The 25,019-nt window shown below is 35.1% G+C and overlaps 1 protein-coding gene across 1 annotated transcript; it reads left to right on the top strand.

Annotated features, from left to right (window-relative positions):
- Nucleotides 1-2,438: 2,438 nt before the first annotated feature.
- Nucleotides 2,439-5,777, top strand: LOC110708424 (putative calcium-transporting ATPase 13, plasma membrane-type). The gene has a single exon (XM_021886549.1). It carries the CDS (start codon nucleotides 2,525-2,527, stop codon nucleotides 5,597-5,599), a length of 3,075 nt encoding a protein of 1,024 aa, XP_021742241.1. The 5' UTR covers nucleotides 2,439-2,524; the 3' UTR covers nucleotides 5,600-5,777.
- Nucleotides 5,778-25,019: the final 19,242 nt, after the last annotated feature.

Genomic DNA, 25,019 nt, shown 5'->3' on the forward strand with positions numbered 1-25,019 from the left:
GTCAGTTGCGTGTGTATAAATCTCGGGTCCACAATAATATTATTGTGGACGAGATCCACACAAGTCTTTCTAGAAATTTAGAACCGCCACGGGGATGGGGATGGGGATAGGGATGGAGATGAATATTTAAGTGGGGATCTAATAAATGTGAAAGCCAATATCCACCCCGCTCCATTGACATCCCTATATGTGACTATCATAATGTTTTAATGATTATATAGTTCTTAATTATTAAATAACAAATTTTCAATGTTATAAATTATATTACTTTATTATTGGTATAAGATAGTATTATCAACATGTTTTATCTGTCAAATTTTTAGTTTCAGATATATATATTTTATTTATATTTTATAATTTTTCAAAAAATACTTATTTTATATTAGATTAAATTTTCAAAAACTATATTTACATTGTAAATATTAGAAAACTAATTGCGTCCATGTTATAATGTGAAATTTTAAAAAAAATTGATTATATTATTTATCATTAAATAATATGGTACTCAATTTCAAATGACCACGGTAAAAACATCTTTTATAAAAGCAAATAAACAATTAAGTGATGAACTTTATACGAAAAGCGGTGATTTTACATAGGCGTTACAAATTTACACTAAAACACGATAATCTTTTTTTAAAAGTCACCATTAACCATAATATGGACATAGTGTAATTTAGGGTTTTTTGTCAGAAACTACCTAATGCAACCTAAGATTTGTGAGAAACTACTTAATAAAAAAATGTTGTAAGAAACTACGACCTTATAAAAAATAAAATGTCGTAAGGTACTACCTTTGACCGAATTTCCACCATTAATATAATTTTAAGGCATTAACCTACCTCAAACCACCCCCAAAACCACCACATATGTTGCTTTTCAAGGTGGTAAGGTTATTTTGGGGTGGTTAGAAGATATTCCAAATTGGTGAGGGTGGTTTAATTTCGTGATTCTGGATTTTGATTTTTAGGTTTAGAGGTGGTGGTTTCGGCTTGGTGATGAAGGCAATTTCAAATTAAGGGTGAAAGCGATGGTTTTGGGGATGTTTTGAGGTGGTTCAATTGTGGATTTTCGGCGGAGGTAGTATTTTACAACATTTAATATTTTGTTAGATAGTTTCTTACTACATTTACTATTTATTAGGTAGTTTTTACAACATTTTTTTTATTAGGTAGTTTCTCACAAAATTTGGACTTTATTCAATTAAATTTTAAAAGAGAATCAAGAAGAACCTTATTGAAAAAAAAAAACCCTAGCCTCCTCTCTCTCTCTTCTCTCTCCTAAACTTTAGCCTCCATTGTCAATTTTGAAGGGGCTTCCAATGGATTTCACCGGTGGAAAGCCCCAAATTTTATTTTCTATTAAGTTTTTTAATTTGTTCTTAGATTACAATAATGTCTCCCTCGAAAGAAAGGGTTTATCTTCTTCAAAAGACAAGGTTTTTTCGATCTCCTTCGAAAGACAAGGTTTTTCGAACTCCTTCAAAAGACAAGGTTTTATTTGTGTTTAATTTGGTCTCTGGTTGTGCGGGGCTACTATTGATTATGGCTCGGATTCGGTTCACGGAATCAACACAAGAATTTTCTTTCTCACAAAATTGCGAAGCGGCGATGGATCCACTCAAAAAGTTGTATGAGACAACGAACCGAGAATGTGCCGAAGTGTTATATTTATGTATTTGGATTCTTAGTCTTTCCCCGAGTAATTCTTGTTTGATTTTGCTAAATTCGTTTTCATTATCGTTAATTGTCAATTGTAGATGCCGTATTGCTATTATTAATGAAATTTAATATCCTTTAGGAATTCTTTCAAAAAAAAATTTAAAAGAGAATCATTTTTGGTCAATTGAAAAAGTTATTAATATATACAGGGGCTTTTAGAGGGAGTAGGTTTTTTGATTGGGTTTTCATATATCCTCATGTTTCTAAAAAAACTTTTATATGTATAGCACTTAATAAGTTAGTAATTTAGGTATAACAAAACCAATAAAGGATAGCATACGCGGGATACATTATAATACTCGTAAAAAGATTGAGTCAATATGACAACTAATTAAAAAGGACGGAGAATCCTAACTCTTTTTATTGACATATCAAAACATAAAGTAAGAAAGTGTTAGGAAGTTACCCCCATATGAAAGGTCCAGGAAAGTATTGTAGGAAACTAATTAAGCCAAAAAGCGTTAAATTCATGAATGACATGTAAAAGTATAAACAGATATTCAGTATGAAGTTAACTGTAAAATACTTTGTATAATCAATTTAAATATGTCACACCTTGAAAATGGTAATTGATCTGCAGTATCTTGAGAAAAAATATTCAAAAACGACTTAAAAAAAAAAAGATGAAAACAACTTTAAAAAAAAAAGTGGGAAACTTACATGTGATTACTTATATAGTTATATATTCACGTATCCTATATTCATAAACCAAGGAAACCAAACCAAACCAAACCAAAATATTAACTTCCCAAGGTCCATTCATCTCTCTCAGACTCTCAGTTGATTCTTTTTCCTTCATAACTATGGAATTACACCAACGTAAAACCACAAACCATTCCAACAACATCGACAACGATGACATACCATTCATTCCAAAACCTAAAAAACTATGGAGTTTGCCATGCAACACAGTTTACTTCATTGTTGCACTATCCAAAAATATCCTTACCAATAACACCCAACACACCAGAAGCGTTGTTGCCCGTTCTCGGTCCTACATTGTTGTTGATGTTGAATTTGATTCTAGTTCTTTTATCCATGATGACGTTCAAGCAACGTTGTCGTTTCCATTTGAAATAGGCCAAAAGATTCTTACGTCCATGACGAGGGAAAAGGACGTCGAATCTCTTTCGAAACTTGGTGGTGTAAAGCATCTTGCTTTTACGCTAGGAACAAACAATGCACTTGGTGTAAGTAGCACCAACACTACTGAACTTTTAAACAGAAAGACTGTTTATGGGTCTAATGTTTTCCAAAAACCACGGAAAAAAGGCTTTCTAAGCTTTGTTATTGAAGCATTGAAAGACACCACAATCATCATACTATTTCTTTGTGCATGTCTATCCCTTGTATTTGGCATTAAACAGCATGGCCCGAAAGAAGGGTGGTATGATGGGGGAAGCATCATCATTGCTATATTTCTTGTTGTTTCTGTTTCTGCCATCAGCAACTTCAAGCAGAGCCGACAGTTTGAAAAGCTCTCAAGCGTTAGCAATGACATACAGGTTGAAGTGTTGAGAGATGGTCGTCGCCAGCATGTATCCATCTCTGAAGTCGTTGTGGGTGATATCGTCTTTCTGAAGATAGGGGATCAAATTCCGGCTGATGGGTTATTCTTGGATGGTCACTCCCTGAAGCTGGACGAGTCAAGCATGACAGGAGAAAGTGATCATGTTGAGGTAAATGACAAAAATAATCCATTTTTGTTCTCTGGTACAAAGGTCACAGATGGTTATGGGAGGATGCTGGTTACTTCAGTGGGTATGAACACAACATGGGGTGAGATGATGAGTTCCATAAGTCAGAATTTGGAAGAAGAGACTCCATTACAGAAACGCCTCAACAAGCTCACCTCATACATTGGTAAGGTCGGTCTTCTCGTTGCATCGCTAGTTCTTCTTGTCCTGTTGATTCGTTACTTCACAGGGCATACTAGAGATGAACATGGAAATCGAGAATACAATGGAAAGAAAACAAGAGCAAATGATGTCATGAATGCAGTCATAAATATTGTTTCTGCTGCGGTAACCATTATAGTAGTTGCCATTCCTGAAGGTCTCCCATTAGCTGTGACGTTAACCCTCGCATATTCAATGAAGAAAATGATGGGAGACAATGCCATGGTTAGGAAACTCTCAGCTTGTGAGACAATGGGGTCAGCCACTACCATATGTACCGACAAAACTGGTACTCTAACTCTTAACCAAATGAGTGTCACTGAATTCTGGCAGGGAAAAGAACTTGTACAAAGGCCATTTTCCTTGTCGAGGAATGTTCATGAATTACTTCATCAAGCTGTAGGCTTGAATACAACAGGAAGTGTCTGCCAAATACCTTCAGAATCAACTCCTGAGATATCCGGCAGTCCCACAGAGAAAGCAATCCTTAAATGGGCTGTTAGTGATTTGGGGATGGAGATAGGCATGCTGAACAAAAGCTTTGAGGTTCTGAAAGTTGAGACATTCAACTCAGAGAAAAAGAGAAGCGGGGTTATGACTAGGATGATGAATAGCAACAGAGTGCAAATACATTGGAAGGGAGCAGCAGAGATGATACTAGCCATGTGTTCGAGCTATTACGACCAAGGAGGGATGCCTGTGATGTTGGAGGAAGAAGATAAAGAATATTTCTGCAAAATTATTCACAATATGGCGGCTCAAAGCCTAAGATGCATAGCTTTTGCTCACAAACAAGGGGAGGAAGACGGTGTCATGCAACAGCTCGATGATAGTGGGCTTACTTTGTTGGGTATAGTTGGATTGAAGGACCCATGTCGACCTGGTGTTCTAGAAGCAGTAGAATCATGCAGGAAAGCAGGAGTTAGTGTCAAAATGATCACGGGAGACAATATATTCACTGCAAAAGCAATAGCTACAGAATGCGGAATCCTCAAACCAGATGACCAACTACATATAGAAGCTGTCATAGAAGGAATAGAGTTCAGAAATTACTCACTTGAAGAAAGAATGGCTAAAATTGACAACATTAGAGTAATGGCAAGATCATCCCCATTCGACAAGCTTCTCATGGTCCAATGCCTGAAGCAGAAAGGCCATGTAGTGGCTGTGACTGGTGATGGTACAAATGATGCTCCCGCACTTAAAGAAGCCGACATTGGATTATCAATGGGTATCCAGGGAACTGAAGTTGCAAAAGAGAGTTCCGATATTGTCATCTTAGATGACAACTTTGCTTCTGTTGTCACTGTCTTGAGGTGGGGTCGATGTGTGTACAACAATATCCAGAAGTTCATTCAGTTCCAGCTGACAGTAAATGTTGCTGCCCTTGTAATCAACTTTGTCGCTGCAGTTTCTTCAGGAAATGTTCCTCTGACTGCAGTCCAACTGCTCTGGGTGAACTTGATCATGGATACCTTGGGGGCATTAGCTTTGGCCACTGAAGAGCCAACTAATGATCTCATGAAGAAAAAACCGGTCGGAAGAACCGAGCCACTCATAACCAAAGTCATGTGGCGAAACCTCATAGCACAGGCATTTTATCAGATGGCTGTCTTATTAACCCTACAGTTTAAGGGCCAGTCAATATTTGGAGTAGGGGAGAGACTAAAGGATACCCTCATTTTCAACTGTTTCGTGCTCTGCCAAGTATTCAACGAGTTCAATGCAAGAAAGCTGGAGAAGAAGAACATATTTGAAGGTATTCATAAGAATAGGTTATTTCTGGGGGTAGTTGGAATGACAATTCTTCTTCAAGTGGTGATGGTGGAATTTCTCAAGAAATTTGCAGGTACTGAAAGGTTGAACTGGGGTCAGTGGAGTGCATGCATAGCAATTGCTGCAATGAGTTGGCCCATTGGTTGGCTTGTAAAATTTATTCCAGTTTCCAGCACGCAGAATAATCTCTCAGCACGCAGTTAAAAGTCCTGCCAATGACCATAAAACAAGCATCAGTCTCAATCAGATTATTAAACAGAGTCTTTGTCAATATTTCATAGTTAGTTGATTTAGAATCGTAAAACATCCTAGATTCATGAATAAGTCAATTACTTGAATGTATAATGCTTACTACATTACTTAACCTTTTAAGTTATTCCAATCCACTTTGATATTAGATGAAATGTACATCCACATGACGCGCCAACAACATTATATTTCCAAACATTTTAATTTACTTTTCAAACAAGAGGATGGTTTTATAATTCCTGCACCCTAAAGCAAGGAATGCACACCAAGAGTTGATTATTGTTGTTTCACAATTCCACTCGGGTGTTTTATGATGCAACTTTGCAAGGAAAAGAAGGGGAAACTCTTCAACAATAGTAGGTCCAACTACTATACCATATGTAAGGCATCACTCTATGAAAGAGTAAACAATAAGTGATTCAGAGTCTTCTAAGAAAGTTAGGGGTATACATGGCTAGTATAAATAAAGAAAGATAAAATTCCAAAATTGTCATTCTGATAAGCCTTTTCTTATTAGTTATCATCTTGCTAGCCCAACAATCGCTTTTTAAAAAAAAATTAAATAAAACCTCACAACTGATATGATCATGTCTGAAATAACAAATTTGTCAATATGATAAACAAAATTTGTTTATCAAATGGCAAAATTGTAAATAAATCAACAACTTTTTATTTACCATTTTGCCATTTGATAAACAAATTTTGTTTATCAAATTGATTAACTGGGGCTTCCTCAAAATGAGAAAATTATATCGTAAATAATTTTTAAAATTTCGCTAACACCAAAATACACCATTTTTTTAAAAAACATTAATCCATCCAAAAGCAACTGAATCTTACTGGAAATACTCAACATTGAAGCCTAAAAATTCAATTTTCCACCCACTATTTTACAACTTATTTAAAAGATTAAGTAGCCCCTAACAATATTAGAATATTGATGGACCAGCATAAAATCTGTTGACTTCAGTCCAATGGAAGAAACTCCTTGATGGCAAAGCTTGAATCTCTGGTCATTAGAGACCAAAACCAATATATTACATTTATGGAATTTCACCACATTACTAAAACATGGATCATCTATGTTTTGTACACAAATTACATAGAGCTGAAGATAAGTGACAAGGATCCTATTGTCCAAATAAAGTTTCTACAACACCAATTCCAAATTTCTAAAACACCTATCACTGTCCTTATTGTGAGGTGAAATAGACTATTATTACAATGCATGAATCCAGGTAGAAAGCATGCTGGAGACACGCTATCCATATTACACAAACATAAATTTGAATGCCTCTCAAATTCTCAATATAAGCAAAGCTCTCCCAACCAAAGCAATCGATCCATCTCAAAAAACCATTCTCCAGTAAAACCTATGGCATATTTTTATTGCACAGCATAAATTTATATATTTAGTTTATTGCTCTGTGAAGTGAAGCTTGAAGAGGGATAGCTCATTTATCAATTTTCTCTAGTAGATTCAGATATTCTAGACACCATCATTCAACACCAACATCCAAAATGATTGATACTCACTTACCAGATAAGACAAAAAACCTTTTGCAGGTTGACTTGACATTCACAATCCTATTATTCTTATACTTAGCGACTGCATTTGACTGAAAATAACCTCAAAGCTAAAGCCAAAATGAAAAAGCGCCTTACAGCAGCACAAGAACAACTCATGGAGGCTTGAATAGGAGTGTGGGATATGTATGTATAAATGGGTTATGGTTAGGTGAAGATGTTCTTACACAGCTTTGAATTACGTTAAGTAAAACACCATATGCTTCTCACTAGACCTAAGACTCCATCTTCGTCTTCAAGAACATAAATCATTCAGTATTTTTATTTTCTCACTAAACAGATCGTTACCAAAATAAATAAATAAAGACTTGTTTCCATTTAAACTTTATGTCCAACTTATTTGGCTCATATGACAACATAAGGTAGCACAGGCTAATAACATGAAGGAGAAGATGAATAGATAATGATGAATTTAGCTAATAAGCATATTCAGAAATAAACAAGTCAGCCATGTCTTGAAGCCACGTGAGTATAAGCTCCTAGTAGAGGCTATCTCCTACATAAATGGAGATCCACAACAGATCACTAATTCACTATACATTCCGATTTGTCAAAAAAAAGCTCGTTCTTTAGTTGTAAAAGAGGATAAGCTCCTAGTAGAAGCTATATCTACACAAATGAGACTATAATCAAACTTATGCTGTTCCAAATCATTCCAATTTTCACTTTCACCCAACCTTTGTGATACAATCAATATGCATTACAATCTATACATTTAAATTTAACATGTAGTGTAAGACTAACACATTCATGATCCACCCTTCCACAAGGTATGAATGAAGAAACTAAATATCCAACTCATTGTTATGTGCGTGCCTTGTATCATGAGAAGAAGAGGAGAATGCTAGTGGCATTGGTGCTATGGATGGAGAAACTCATTCAAGCTAACCTAAGCTAGTTACAACACCCACACCTTACCCAGAGTTGGCCGAACCTTGCCAGTGGCGGCCACGTGCATTTCCTCAATACGGTTTTGTTAATTTAGTTTTGTTTCCTATTTTACGGCTTGCTCATGTCAGCTACGACATTATTAGTTACTCCGGTACTACGTTATTCCTTGGGAAATAATTTAGGGTACTATTAGAAATTCCATACACAGAATACTAGTATTAAAAACAAAAAGGAGCCATGATCATCCAATTAAGCCACATTAGAAAGAATCCATGTAAGTCTAAAAGCTCTTAACCCCCCCCCCACACTCGGCTACATGTGAACTAAGTCTCATCAACCGAACCACGTAAATTTTTGTGTAATCTGTTTCTTTTCTTTATTACACGGCCTATATCATAGCAAGTCAACATAAAAAAGAAATCCACAATTCAATTTCAATCAATAGCCAATTCTAAAGTATAAATGGGAGTCTTGCAATACCTAATAATCCCTCCATTTTAAAATTGTAGAATCCTTCTTATAAGGTTAAAATCTGTTAGCTTTGCCCACTAAAATTATGATTATTATAATTATTCCTATTGATAACAAGTAAAAATTATACCATCATGCTTTGACAAAATGTCAAAATTAAGAATCACAATTTTATACAAGTACCATCAACCTTGACAACAATTAAAAACAAAATGTCAATTTGCACAATTACACCCTCTCACATTCTTCTGAAATCCAGGTTATACTGTTATAAATATAATTTGCGGAATGCCCAACAACCAGATCAATAAAAACATATGATTGACAATTCCTGATAAAAAAACACAACAATTCAACAAATATGGGCGTAATTAACCATTAAAGTGCGTATTAAGCTAATAAAACAGTAAAATATCACCGAGGAAATGAAAAATCTGACCTTATGAATTATGATCATAACTGCAATTTAAAGAATTCGGGATTTCTACAATTCCGCCGGAGAAGTGCAAGTTTTCTAAAAGAAGTAAAATGGTTTGCATGTAAGGAAAACCCTGGAAAGTGGAAACTAGGGGATCGTTTTTATAATTTCTTTTTTTTTACTCGAATATACTCCGTAATAATTTTTAAACTGCCGTGCGATGCACGAATCTATCTATTTTTTTTAAAAAAAATATTTATATTTATGTAATTACATTTGTTATTTTATTAGTTGTATGTAATATATCATTTTCTCCGTATTTGTTTTAAAGTATTAGATAAAATTACTAATCTCAAAAGATAATATTTCGTATTTAATTAATGTAACCATTAAAATCTCATTGGTCATTTATTCTTACGTGGCACTTGAATTATTTATTGGATATAACTATAATTTATAATCTTACGTGGCACGTTAACTAATCTTTGGTGGCATAATCCAGTTGTAGCGTTTTAAAAATATTAATCCTGTGTGGCGCTCTAATAGTTTTTTAAAATAAAAATCCTACAAGACGCTCTAAAATCTCGGGAAAAAACTCCCTTTTATATATATAATATTAGATTGTCAGCTTACCACTTAAAAATGTGTCCATTATCAAAATAATTACTCATTAATTTTATTTTATTTTTATTTTACCACCCCTTAAATTCAAAAATTACTCACATTATCACCCATTTTAAAATTCCGGTGGATTTTTCTTATGTGAGCCCCACCCAACGACTCTTAATGGTGACGGGAAAAAGATGATTAGTAGTAGTGGCAATTCAAACAACAAGCTCTTTGTTTTTTAGTTGTTTTCTTTTAGTTTAAGGTTGTCTTGTACTCAATTAAGTGGTTTAAGGGGGGAGGTGGAGTGAAGACATGGTTGATTGTAATTGTTAGACATAGTCGTTACTAGCCGTTGAGTGGGTCCACATAACAAAAATCCACCGGTATTTTGAAATAGGTGGTAATATGAATAGTTTTTTTAATTTAATGGGTAGTAAAATAAAAAAAAATTAAACAGGTGGTTATTTTGAAAATGGATACATTTTTTGTGGTAATTTAAAATTTTTCTTTTAATTTGTTCATAAATAGATTTATTTCTACTTAGGGTTTGTTTGGTTCACCTTATTTTTGCTTATCTGAACTTATCTGATCTGGTCTAATTTGATATGATATAGTCCGATCTGGTTTGATCTGAATGTTAGATTTGATCAAACTTTGACCTTAAATATACAATAATCTATACGGAAAACATATATTATGTGGGGTCTTGTTAGATTCGTAATAATGTGAATTTATTAATATGTGATTTTCATAAAAAAATTCATTACGAAATTAAAGATATTTAGTGATTTAAAACCGCAAATAAAACGATGACCTGATTAGAATTTATTTATTTTTTGATCTGATCTGATATAAACTTTTTTTTCTGAAATAAGTAAATTAAGGTGAACTAAGTAAAGCCTTATTTTAAAAAAAAAAATTGATTTTTTTTAAGCTTTAATTTTTTTCTTCCCGGTGTTTGAGAGCCACAATGGCAGATTGGCAGGTAATTAATGAGAAGGTATTTAATGCGGACTGTCGTATGCAAATTATGCTTGTGGCCTTGGCTGATATGTTTCATGTGTTGACTGATGTATTTTTCATATGTTGGCTGATATGATTTTTGTGTTGAATAATATATTCTTTTTGTTGGCTGATATTTTTTAAAAAAAAATTTAAAAAATTTGTTTCCTTTGTTGGCTGCTATTAGACATCAGTTGACTGATATACTACCTCCGGTCCAAATTACTCACAACTTTGGAATATTTTATATCTCACAAATAATACCACAACAAGAAAATGGCCTGTTTCCGACCGAAATTTTCCGTCGCTGAAGGCTCTAAATCCGTCGCAAATCATGTTTGCGACGGAATTCCGTCGTTGGTATCCTTTGTAAAACCTTTGGTAGGAAATTCATGAATTTTCGAGGAATATTCCGTCGGAAAGGTGTATTCCGACGGATTTTACGACCGAATTTTATCCGTCGCAGAACATATTGACTTTTTGGTTTATTCCGTCGCTAATTTGCGACGAAATTTTCCGTCGTTGTGCTGTCTACAACGACGGATATTTCCGTCGCAAACGTTAATTTCCGACCGAAATTTTCCGTCGCAAACAGCATTTTCCGACCGAATATTTCCGTCGCTGGTAGTGTAATTTGCGACGAACATTATTCCGTCGCTGGTTTACGACGGAACATTCCGTCGGAAAGGGTGGTGAGTTCCGACGGATTTAACTCCAGTTTTCCGTCGCAAATTTAGTGCTTCTGACCAATATAATTCCGTCGGAAATTGCTTTTCCTTTCGAACAAAAATATTAACAAATATTATTATAATTTCGTATGTTCCTGCACCTAATACCTGTGATAATTAAAACTATTATCAAATTGCGAAAATATTAATAAATATTATTTTCTCAAAAGCTATATATATCCAAAAGCTACATAATATATAGTAAGTTCTACAAAAGCGGGAACATAATCAAACGCTACATAAAATCGATCAAATTAAGTGCTTGTCCATACTACACAAACCTAAGCTAAGCAAAAAAATTGCAGGGGTACCCTGGCTTGCTCCTCCACTACCCGAATCATCCCTAGGGTCTCGACGCTGAGGCTGAATGGTGGAACATGTGTCGGTGTTGTTGCCGAATCGACTTATGAAGTCATTCCACCTCTCCTCGGCTCTCCTCTCCATTTGGGCCACTTCAGCTCGAATTTGAGCTTGCATCTCAACTTCCATTTCACTCCAGAGTTCACTGCGGATCTCACTACGAAGAGCCTCGACCCTATGCTCCATCTGATCCTGCATCTGAGAAACAACGGATGGTGTGTACTGTTGTGAAGACCTAGACACCCGACCCATCCGTTCGCCATAGTACAGCGATGCGCTTTCGCCAAGTCCCCCCACTCGACCCTTCTTGTTGCGACCACCCACAGTCTCCCAATACAACTCATTGGGACTCTTTTTAATCCCATGGGTGGTGGCTTCTTCAACCTTCTTATGGTAGGACTCCTACAAGAAATACACTATACAATTATATATGGTTTTAATAATTTACCAACAACATCAGTTACAAGTAAAGCAACATATAAGTGAAAATGGAATCAATAAACAATAAAAGAAGCATATTTCTAAATTTAAGGGTCTTTATCCTCAAAATGAAGCCATTTCAAGCCTTTATGGCTTCTTACATGCCTATTTTCTATATTTCTTTACTTTTTAACTCATTCTTTGTCAAACCATCTCATATTTACATACTTATAACATATTATGGGTTTAAATCACATAAAAGAAGCATATTTCTAAGTTTAAGGGTCTTTATCCTCAAAATGAAGCCATTTCAAGCCTTTATGGCTTCTTACATGCCTATTTCCAACATTTATTAACTTTTTAACTCATTCTTTGTCATACCATCTCATATTTACATACTTATAACATATTATGGGTTTAAATCACATAAAAGAAGCATATTTCTAAGTTTAACGGTCTTTATCCTCAAAATGAAGCCATTTCAAACCTTTATGGCTTCTTACATGCCTATTTCCAACATTTCTTAACTTTTTAACTCATTCTTTGTCATACCATCTCATACTTACATACTTATAACATATTATGGGTTTAAATCACATAAAAGAAGCATATTTCTAAGTTTAAGGGTCTTTATCCTCAAAATGAAGCCATTTCAAGCCTTTATGGCTTCTTACATGCCTATTTCCAACATTTATTAACTTTTTAACTCATTCTTTGTCATACCATCTCATATTTAAATACTTATAACATATTATGGGTTTAAATCACATAAAAGAAGCATATTTCTAAGTTTAACAGTCTTTATCCTCAAAATGAAGCCATTTCAAACCTTTATGGCTTCTTACATGCCTATTTCCAACATTTCTTAACTTTTTAACTTATTCTTTGTCATACCATCTCATACTTACATACTTATAACATATTATGGGTTTAAATCACATAAAAGAAGCATATTTCTAAGTTTAAGGGTCTTTATCCTCAAAATGAAGCCATTTCAAGCCTTTATGGCTTCTTACATGCCTATTTTCTATATTTCTTTACTTTTTAACTCATTCTTTGTCAAACCATCTCATATTTACATACTTATAACATATTATGGGTTTAAATCACATAAAAGAAGCATATTTCTAAGTTAAAGGGTCTTTATCCTCAAAATGAAGCCATTTCAAGCCTTTATGGCTTCTTACATGCATATTTCCAACATTTCTCAAATTTTTAACTCATTCTTTGTCATACCATCTCATACTTACATACTTATAACATATTATGGGTTTAAATCACATAAAAGAAGCATATTTCTAAGTTTAATGGTCTTTATCCTCAAAATGAAGCCATTTCAAGCCTTTATGGCTTCTTACATGCCTATTTTCTATATTTCTTTACTTTTTAACTCATTCTTTGTCAAACCATCTCATATTTACATACTTATAACATATTATGGGTTTAAATCACATAAAAGAAGCATATTTATAAGTTAAAGGGTCTTTATCCTCAAAATGAAGCCATTTCAAGCCTTTATGGCTTCTTACATGCATATTTCCAACATTTCTTAAATTTTTAACTCATTCTTTGTCATACCATCTCATACTTACATACTTATAACATATTATGGGTTTAAATCACATAAAAGAAGCATATTTCTAAGTTTAAGGGTCTTTATCCTCAAAATGAAGCCATTTCAAGCCTTTATGGCTTCTTACATGCCTATTTCCAACATTTCTTATTTTTTTTAACTCATTCTTTGTCATACCATCTCATATTTACATAATTATAACATATTATGGGTTTAAATCACATAAAAGAAGCATATTTCTAAGTTAAAGGGTCTTTATCCTCAAAATGAAGCCATTTCAAGCCTTTATGGCTTCTTACATGCATATTTCCAACATTTCTTAAATTTTTAACTCATTCTTTGTCATACCATCTCATATTTACATACTTATAACATATTATGGGTTTAAATCACATAAAAGAAGAATATTTCTAAGTTTAAGGGTCTTTATCCTCAAAATGAAGCCATTTCAAGCCTTTATGGCTTCTTACATGCCTATTTCCAACATTTCTTAACTTTTTAACTCATTCTTTGTCATACCATCTCATATTTACATATTTATAACGTATTATAGGTTTAAATCACAATAAAGAAGCATATTTCTAAGTTTAAGCCAACATAATAAGTAAACCATACAAAATTATATTAAAATTGTTACCGCTATGTTTTTGGATTTGACATTGGCAGGCACCATTCCTTTCCCAGGGACCTCCTTGAAGTGCGTCTTCATGAAAAGCTCATGTGCAGTAGGTAACTGCCCTTTGTTTTTCTCCGCCTTTGAATTTACATGCACAAAAACAAATAAAACTTGTTATTCTAATGTGAACCACAATTGTTACCTATTTACATGCCTTCTAAAGAAACTAACCATCCTTTTTGCATGTTGTACAGCTGAAATTGAACCCTGGTAGTGGGTTGGTTCAACCACGTTGTCCATCGATCCGCCTCTTCTATTCTTCTTATTTTGTTCGGACCGTTTCTTGTACGTATCATCATTGGCAACAATGTTCATCATCTTCCGGTGGACTTCATCAATAAGCCAGCCCGGCTTCTGACCTTTCATCTTGTGTGTGATTGTGTGAAACATGTCCTTCAACCGATTTGCGAACTTGGATTCGAAGGTTGTCTTCACATGGTCCTCCAACTCAGGTGCCCATGTGCATTGCTTCTGCAATTGACAAACAGTTAAAGTTAACAACCAAATCTCAAACTTCGCAATTAGTAATACATAGTTGTAAGTATAAAATGACATACACAAAACAAGTTCCACCAATGCTCCTTTGTTTTAGCATCAACTTCTCCGTAATTCCTCCAAGGCTTTCGATAGTAGCCTGTTAGGGTACCGGAGATGGCCTTTATCACGACTTTATCATCAAACCTATTTTAACGTACATCAAGATCAAAAAGAAAATAAGTAGTTCATGTTAGAGTATTCCATAGGTCATGATATAAAATATGGATACAAAGGGATTGAAATAACAACTAAATATATACCAGCTTCACTATCACTAGGGTGCGCCATTGTGCCTTGAACTCGAGGATTTTTCGAATGCCATGTCATTTCCTCCGAAATGTTCTTGGTTGCATAGAGCCTTTGCAATCTCGGTGTGATCGGAAAGTAAATTAAAACATTCAAAGGCACTAAGCTACCTTTGGAAGTCTTCTTGTATCGGTTGCTACCACACACCCGACATGAAGATAGATGAACATCATCCTTCCAAAATAGCATACATCCTTTCGGGCATGCATGAATCTTTTCATGAGGCAACTCCAGCCCCTTTACAACCTTCTTCACCTCATAGAATGTATCGGCCATATGGTTGTTGTTAGGAATAGCCTCATTGACCAAAGAAGCAAACCCATCAACACATCTATGGGGAAAATTATACTCGCACTTAAGACTAGTAATTTGGGCAGCCATCTCTAAGACAGACAACGAACTCCCTTCGTATAATGGTTGTTCGGAAGCTTTTAACAAATCCAAGAAATGCTTAGCTTGTGCATTAGGCTCCTCCTCTGCCTCTTCAGAATGCCCTTGATCTTCATTATGACCAAAAGCATCGAAAACCATTTCACGGTATTCATTTGACGGCCCTTCAGGAACTCCCGGAAACCCTTCCCCATGACACATTCACTCATAGTAATTAGGCACAAAACCCTTGCGGTACAAATGAATTTTAACCGTTTCCGCATCCCATAGCCGCTTGTTCTTACATTTAAAACATGGACACCTAACTTCATTCGGGTTGCTGCTCTCGGGATGATCTTCCACGTATTTAAGGAATTCATCTACCCTTCACAAAATCCGGATTAATAGAATGTCCAACCTTCCTTTCATACATCCAGCTACGTTCTGTTCGTTTCATGATTACAACTTCTACACAACTCACGAATATGTATAATTACATTAGTCACAATGCGTATTGAATATTCATTATCCATAAAAATGTTATGAATATGAAAATAAGATTGTATATGATGTCCAAAGGTCTTTATCACTCCAACCTAACTCATCCTTGGACATTTAATCTCACTAGCGAATGTATGCCAGATTTTCAATTCTATGGAAAATCTGGCAACATTTCCCTTAAGTTCTCCAAGTACACGATCAAGGATATTAGATAACCCGTCATATGTACCCAAAGAACATTGTAGAGAAATGACAAAGTAGGATAATCCCTAGAATCAATAACAAGGCATACATTCACCACCTAAGTGAGAATAAACGTCTAAGGACAGTCCCAACCGGGGACTATTCAAGACATACTCCTAATGAGTATGACTTGAACGGGTATCTAGGAAAATGATTATGCAAATGATTCATTCAAAAGTATATAAAGCCAAAAACACATCCATTTGTTATAACACATTCATTATAACCCATCCATCATTATAACACACTCATTTTAAAATATGTCAAGCAAATAACACAACCATTATAAAGTAAAGAACACAATTAATTAAATTAAATTAATAATTATAAGTAAACCAAATATATCATAATCATCATTTAATTAATATAAATAATCATATGTAAACAATTTATATTCATAATTAAATTGATACAAAAAATTATTAATCATTACATTAACTAAACAAAACTAGTGAACATTACATTACATAAAACAAAACTAATATACATTATAAAATTATCACAAATTAAACTAAGATAACATACATCATTATACTAAAAAAAACCAATATAAACTAACATATAATCTCGTACATTATTATAATAAAATATCAACCTAAACTAACATATCATGTCATACATTATTATACTAAATCAAAGCAATTTCACATGTCATGTCTTATATTATTATGATAAGCCAAATTAAACTAACATATCAACCATTATTATAATAAAATAAACCAAACTAAAGTAACTTAAAATTATCACAAAATAAACTAAACTAAGAATTTTTAAAAATGTCATGTCACTAACCTCAAGATCTGCACTATTTATTGAGATTCAAAGCAAGTAAATGTTCAAATCCTACAAATAGTAAAAATTAATATGTCAATTTTTATAATAAAGGTATATTTTTTAAAAAATAAAATATATATATAATAAATGTACAATTACCGGCTGTAGAACGGGGGGTGGTGAAGATGGTGGTGGTTCTGATGGAAGCGAAGACAATATTGGAGGAGGAACCGGCCGTGGTGGCTGATTGTAAAGGCGCCGGCGGTGGTGGATGTTCAAAGCATTTTCAGACTAAAATTTAAAAATAAAAGTAAAAAAAAACACAAAACAACACTTACCGGCGGCGGAGAACAACGTGGTTAGGCGACGCGGGACCTCTGACCGGCGCAGTGGAGGCTGTTGCAAACGGTGGTTAATTGTAGTGGAGGCGTGTTTATATTTTTTTTTTTTAAAAAAAAAAAACAAAAACTACACTTACCGGCGGCCGACCAACGGAAGACGGATCTCCGGTTGCGGCGAACGGTTTCCTCTTCGACGGCGGCGGATCTCCTCTTTCTTCTTTCTTTCGTTCCTCTCTGTTTCTTCCTCTCTCTTTCTTTCGAATTCGTAGCAAATGGACACCAAAAACCAAACCCTTGACTTTTGTCTAATTAATTTTCCGACGGAATTAAATTCGGTCGGAAAACATAGTTTTCCGACCGAATTTAATTCAGTCGGAAAATTTGCGAGGAATTTTCCGTCGGAAACTATGTTTTCCGACCGAAATTAACGTCAACCTTAAATCCGTCGTTGATTATAGGATTTGCGACGGAAAATCATGTCCGTCGGCATGATACGGTCGGAAATTGACCCATTTCTAGTAGTGTACCCCTAAGTTGCGAGTAATTTGGACCGGAGGTAGTATTTCTTTAGTTGACTGATATCTTTATTTTGTTGGTTGATATGCTTATTTTAATTGTTAGCTTATATGTTTTATTTTGTTGGCTGATATGTTTATTTTGTTGGCTTGCCTGTTGCTTTTGTTTGCTAACTTCATCCTTTTGTTGGCTAATATGCTTCATTTGTTGCCTAATATGCTTCATTTGTTGGCTGATATATGTGTTCCTTCTGTTGGCTGATAAGTACCTTTTGTTAACTGATATATTCTTCTTATTGACTTATATGTATCTTTTATTGGCTAAAAGGTTCCTTTTGTTGGCTGATACGCTTTTATTAATGTCTGATATGTCCCTAATATTGATTGATATCAGACATCAATTAGTTAATATGTTATTTTTATTGGGTTAATATGCGTCATTTGTTTTCTAATATGATTAGCAACATACAAAGTATTTTTATCTCCTTATCTCTTTCCTCTTTCCCCCCTCTTTCTCTCTTTTTCAAATGAGTATGGAGTTTTTTCTCTGGCTCGTTTGCAAGCCCGTCCCTGGGGCAGTGCATAAGGGGTTGCTGCTAGGGCCCCAGTGATGGAGGTCCAACATCATTTTTGTTTATTGTTTTTTTTTTTGCAAAGGATACAAACAGATTACATACTAATACTAAAGCAAATAAAATTAACCGCCGCTTCCCTGGCAATAAGATGAGCTCGATGAACGCGCTGACGATCCGCCTTATGTATACAACAATACTGAAAGGATGAGCCAAGTCGTTGAATCTTGGGGATGAGCCAGAGGTAAGCCACATTACCGTGGCCATCCCCCCGAAGAAGAGTAACAAGATTATATGAATCTGTAAAAATCGTGATAAAGTGAAACCCACGAGCTGAAGCCCATTGTAGGCCATATAAGCACGCCAAAGCCTCCGCATGTAAAGCCGAGTGACACACCCCGAAGTTACTTCCTCCCATGATTCGGTCATCCAAAGGGTCATCATTATCCAAGCACCAACCCATCCCAGCACGACAAGAGTCTTGGAACCAAGCACCATCAATTTGTAGTGAAAGTAAAGTACCCCCGTGGTTACTCAGACCAAGCTGAGCCGTGTAAAACCCAGGCGGAGGCGAGGCCGTTGCGTCACCTCCCGAATTATTAAGTGTACATACCGAATCTGCTGAAGATAGAATGACTGAATGAGTGTCCATGACCTCCGCGAACTGTGAGCCAAAGGGCCTGTAAGTAGAAGAATCCCTAAAGATTCTAAAGTTCCGACATAACCACAAACTCCAAAGCGTGCCGACGAAGGTACCTAAGTGAGCACTGGAAGGCCCATCCTGACTTATGAAAAGTCGGATATATTCTTGGATCCAATCTGAGAGAGAAAGGTCTCCATTAATTTCTGAGCGGATACCAAGGCATCCACCCCTCCAAACTGAGCATGCATTAAAGCACATTCTGAAGAGATGCTGTAAATCCTCAGGTTCTGAATGACAGAGGTCGCATGATATATCTTGAACCGGAACTCCTCTATGATGGAGTTCCACCTTAACTTGCTAGAGCCTGATGTAGCAATTTCCATAAGAACAACTTCCATTTAGGCTGTAACTGGAGATACCAAAGCTCTTTCCAGAAAGAATCAGAAGAAGAACGAGTGGCCTCTGGAGAAAGTTATTGTTGAAGCATTGCATAGCCTGTTTTTACCGTGTACCTACCCAAAGGGGTACTAGCCCAATAACGAAAGTCATCTTGAGTCGAATCAGGTGCTTCCGATGCAAGGATTGTAGAAGCATCCGCAGGCACAAACTAGTCGATAACCTTAGTAGAGTCCCATCCCAATGACTGAGGATGGATGAAAAAACTAACGGAATGAGCTGCAGAATTGGCCAATGGAATTCCAGGTTTAAACTCAGGAATGCGACCATTGACCCATTTAGCCGAACCAGCAAGAGTAGACCGGCCATTACCAATTTTCCAGTTGCAACCCTGTTTTAAAAGGGTGTCCGCCTTTAGTAACCCTCGAAGCCCATAAGAATGACGACCAGAGAAGGTAGGCCCAGTGTGAGGGTTGATGGAAAGAAAGGTCGTGCGAGCGCCGAAAGCTCGTGAAACTTGTAGCTGCGGGTTGGAAAAGAGTCTCCAAACCTGTTTCATGAGAAATGCCTTGTTTAAGGACGACAAGCAACAAATGCCCAAGCCACCCAGGTCACGAGCAAGATGCATGGTATCCTTATTGACCCAATGCATTCCTTTAGTATCTGAATGCGCCCAGAAGAAGCGCAAAAGTAATGAATCAATTTTCCCAGTAATAGAGACCGGTAACTCATAGCAAGCGAGAACATGGGAAACCATTGCCACTAGGATAGAGTTAATGAAAATCAACTTCTGAGATTGGGAAAGCCGGACAACATTTAAGCAATTAATTCGTCCAATAATTTTGTCGATGATGAATTGGAAGTGGTCCTTCTTTTTTCTGACGAAATCGATTGGAACCCTAAGATGATGATCAAACATCTGAACATGCTTCATTTGGAATATTGATTTGAACTGCACCTGAGAAGAGGGCCAAATATTTGGGCTAAACTTTATCAAGGATTTTGACAAGTTTAGCTCTTCTCCTGAAATCTTAGTAAATCGTTGAATGATCTGCATGATATTAGAGAAAGAAGCAGATGTTGCCCGAAAGAAGATTAGCGCATCATCCGCAAAGAATAAATGCGAGATAGAAGGACTTGCTCTAGACAGCTTGGTTCCTTGAAAAAGCTTTAAATCCTGTCCCAAATACAACATTCGAGAGAAAATATCCATGCAGAATAGGAAAAGATACGGAGAGATAGGATCACCCTGCCGGAGACCACATTGTGGTTTAAAGGTGTCTGAGGTTGTACCATTGATCAAAGATTAGTAAGTAACCGTAGCGAGGCATTGTTGGATCATCTGTAACCAACGAGCTGGGAACCCATAGGCTTTTAAGACCTGCAACAGAAAACTCCAGTGAACTCTGTCATAAGTTTTGCTCATATCAATTTGTATCGAAGCGAGCCAATTAGTGCCTATTTTGGAGCAGTTGATTTTCTCCATTAATTCATGACTCAGTAAAATATTATCCGTCATAACGCGACCTTGAACAAAGGCATGCTGAGAATCTGAAATTAGAAGAAGGGGATACTGGCGCAATCTAGCCACCAAGCATTTAGAAGCACATTTGTACACAGTGTTACATAGACTAATAGGACGTAAATGCCCCATCTCTGTGGGGTTACCAATCTTAGGAATCATGACAAGGAGAGACTGATTCCATTCTTTCAAGAGGAACCCCGTTTGAAAGAAACTTTGAATGCCAGAAACCACCGATTCTCCTACAACATCCCAATGAGTTTTAAAGAATTCTACTATAACTCCGTATGGCCCTGGAGACTTACAGTTCCCTAAAGAAAACATGGCATTTTGAATCTCAGAAGCAGTGAAGGGACGTTCCAAATTAGCGATTTGAGTGGAATTGAACCGAGGAAGATCCAACTCCCGCAGGACGGTATCAATTTTCGGATCATAGGGAGGAATATAATCAGTTTTAAAGGTCTTCTTCAGAGATTGCACAATAATATGCTGAACATCCGTCTGCCCATGTTGGAGAACACCAAGATCATCATACAACGAGCTAATCTCATTTTTCTTCTGTCGACATTTGACCTTTGAGAATAGAAGCTTAGACGGGCAATCACCTTTCAAAATCCAGTTTTTCTTACAACGTTGTCTCTAAAATTATAGTTGCAATAAGATACTCTCCTTAGAAGTAACAACATTTGTTTTTTTAAAGTTTAGTTTTAATTTTTTTTTTGTTTTTTTTTTAAAAAAATGCTTAATGGAGATTACTAATTACTGAGTACTTATCAAGTAGTAAATGAATATAAATGCTCTTCCATTCTCCATAATTTCGTGTAGTTTCCTTCATTAAGTAATTTCATCAAAGTATTTTCTTTGCATTAAATTCCCGAATGGTTATGTCTTTAATTTTTAATTTTTAATTTTTTTTATATTAAAAAAAATCATATTATGATATACTCCACTACTTTTTGATGCAAATATTATACTCCGTATATACGGTAATTTATTATGGATAATGTTACATGTAGCCCTAAGGGCTATATATAAAACATTAATATATTATTGAAAATTGTATAAAATTAGGAATTCATGACAAAAACACGCGTAAATCAGTGTTATTAATGTTTATCTTTTGATGATTTCTTAACTTTTTACGATTTTCAAATATAAATTTAATGCTTACATGTAGCCCTAAGGGCTATGTATAACATTTTTCATTTATTATTATGAGCGTTATGATTTTATTTGATATAGTCGTTAAAAATTTAAAGCACCATCTTGAAATTATTGTTAAATTGTTATAAATATACACATTGCAATTTTTTTATTACTTTTTTTTTTTTTTTTTTGTAATTTTTACTTCACTAATTTTTGTAGGACCCTAATTTGTTGTTTTGCCCATAGGCCACCAAAATCTTAAGAACGGACCTGATTGAGGATGGTATTTCACACCCCCATTTCAAAGATGTAACCAATACTAGTATCTTGTATTCTCTATGCAATAAATGTAAGGAAAATTTGCCAATTAAAGTTTGTATTTTGCAAATTGCAGCCCAAAAGTTCTTATAAATTTTTAAATTGCAAGTCCGATTAAACTTTTTCATCGATTTACATGTTGTAGACACCCATTTGTGTCTCCCCAAAACCAAACCCAGTGATGAGTACCTTTCACGTCGAATCATAATCGAATGAAACGAAAGTGTGGAAGGTCTAGTGTTGCGGAAAGTTTTTTATTTTCTTTTATTCTCTCTCTGTTTTTTGAAAACTTTATTTTAAGAAATCATCCAATCCAGTTTGGTTGGTCCATGATATGGGTCCAATAATGGTGTAGTTGGATGGGGCTTGCAAAGACCTTTCCAATGAAATATTATAAGCCCAATTCCGATGAATATTGAGGAAGTTATGGCCAATTTACTAAACTGGGCCCGGTTTGAGCTTTATGTGCGGCCCAATGATCTAGGGGAGGGCCTAATATGATTTATCATTCCTAATGCAATTAGGAATGATTTTAGTCTTCTAGAATCTTCTAGAAGGTTCTTTTCATTCCTAATTCAATTAGCATTGATAAGTTGACTTTGTTGACTTTTCAGAGTTTTAATCAAAATCAAATAGCATTTTCGAAGAAATTATATTATTTTATCCTCCAGTACGGGAAATTTATCAGAATTTCGAAAACGCGTTGAAATCAAGCTTGGCGTCCAACCCCAGGCCTTGGCGCCTGGAACCAGGCTTGGCGCCAGGCGCTAGCCATTGGTGCCTGGCGCCAGCTCTGTTTTTCCTGAGCGCCAGACTCTGTTTTGTTAAATTATATTTTTTGGCTGATTTTCTCTATAAATATCGTATCAAAAACTCCGTTTTCATTCACCAATTCTCTTCATTCGCAAGCTTTCATCAACAATCATTAATTCTTTAGCATTCTCTGATTCATTCATCTCCTAAAACATTCAATTCTTTCTTACTTTGTTTTCATACAAAATTTCGCATTCACAAGATCAGGAAACACCTAGCCATATTCGAAGTTGCCTTCGCCCCAGACGTGAAAGGTTTTAATTTCTGAGGGTTTGGTCCCAAATCTCTCTTTCAATTATTTAATTTAATTGCTTTGATTATTATTTTTCCTTGAAGTTACTAACGTGTGTATTTTGTTATTAGAAAGAGGTACGAAGCGTCAAAGTAAGTACTTTAATGCTTTAATTGATATTATGATATAGAAATCATGCTTAGATTGTTATTTTGATTCCTAGTATCATGTCTAGGGTAACTTTAATATTAAGTATGATTAAAAGTACGATGCTTCCTATGTTCTTCCTAATATTTATGATTGTTAGTATCATGTTAGGGTTAAAGACTTGATTTTTATTGCTTAGTGACATGCTAGGGTTTGTTATTAATCTTGTTAGTATCATGCCTAGGATCTTGCAATTATTATGCTTTAATATTAACATGAACATGATTATGATTATAATCGTTATAATTTATCATTATGAATATTATTATTATTATTATTATTATTATTATTATTATTTTGATGATAATTATTTTATTTATGATGATATTATTATTATTATAATTATTATTCATGATATTGATTATTTATTACTTGGATGCCTCGTACCTCTTTCTAATTACAAAATACACACGTTAGTAACTTCAAGGAAAATAATAATCAAAACAATTAAATTAAATAATTGAAATAGAGATTTGGGACCAAACCCTCAGAAAATAAAACCTTTCACGTCTAGGGCGAAGGCAACTTCGAATATGGCTAGGTGTTTCTAGATCTTGTGAATGCAGAATTTTGTATGAAAAAGCAAAGTTTAGAAAGAATGCTAAAAGATTAATGTTATCGAGAATTGATGAAAGAAAGATGAAGATGAATGAATGAATTGCGAAGAATTAGATGAATGATAATTGGATGATAATTGGTGAATGATGAAGACTTAAGAATAAGGAGAATTGGTGAATGTTGGTGATTGTTGATCCATGAAACCGGAGTTTTTGATACGATATTTATAGAAAAAAACATCCAAAAAATATAATTTATCAAAACAGAGTCTGAAGATCGCAAAACCACCTTGGCGCCAGCCCTGGCTCATTGGCGCCAGGACCAGTGGCTTGCGCCAGGCGCCAATGGCTGGCGTCTGGCGCCAATCCTGATTCCAGGCGCCAAGGCCTGGGGTTGGACGCCAAATTGGATTTCAACGCGTTTTCGAAAATCTGATAAATTTCCCGTACTGGAAGATAAAATAATATAATTTCAGTCGAAAATGCTATTTGATCTAATTAAAACTCTAAAGAATCCTAATTGAATTAAGAATGATAAGAACCTTCTAGAAACTTCTAGAAGACCAAAACCATTCCTAATTACATTAGGAATGATAAATCATATTAGGCCCTCCCCTAGATCATTGGGCCGTACTTAAAGCTCAAACC

This window comes from Chenopodium quinoa, unplaced genomic scaffold, assembly GCF_001683475.1.
Source record: "Chenopodium quinoa cultivar QQ74 unplaced genomic scaffold, ASM168347v1, whole genome shotgun sequence".
Taxonomy (NCBI): Eukaryota; Viridiplantae; Streptophyta; class Magnoliopsida; order Caryophyllales; family Amaranthaceae; genus Chenopodium; species Chenopodium quinoa.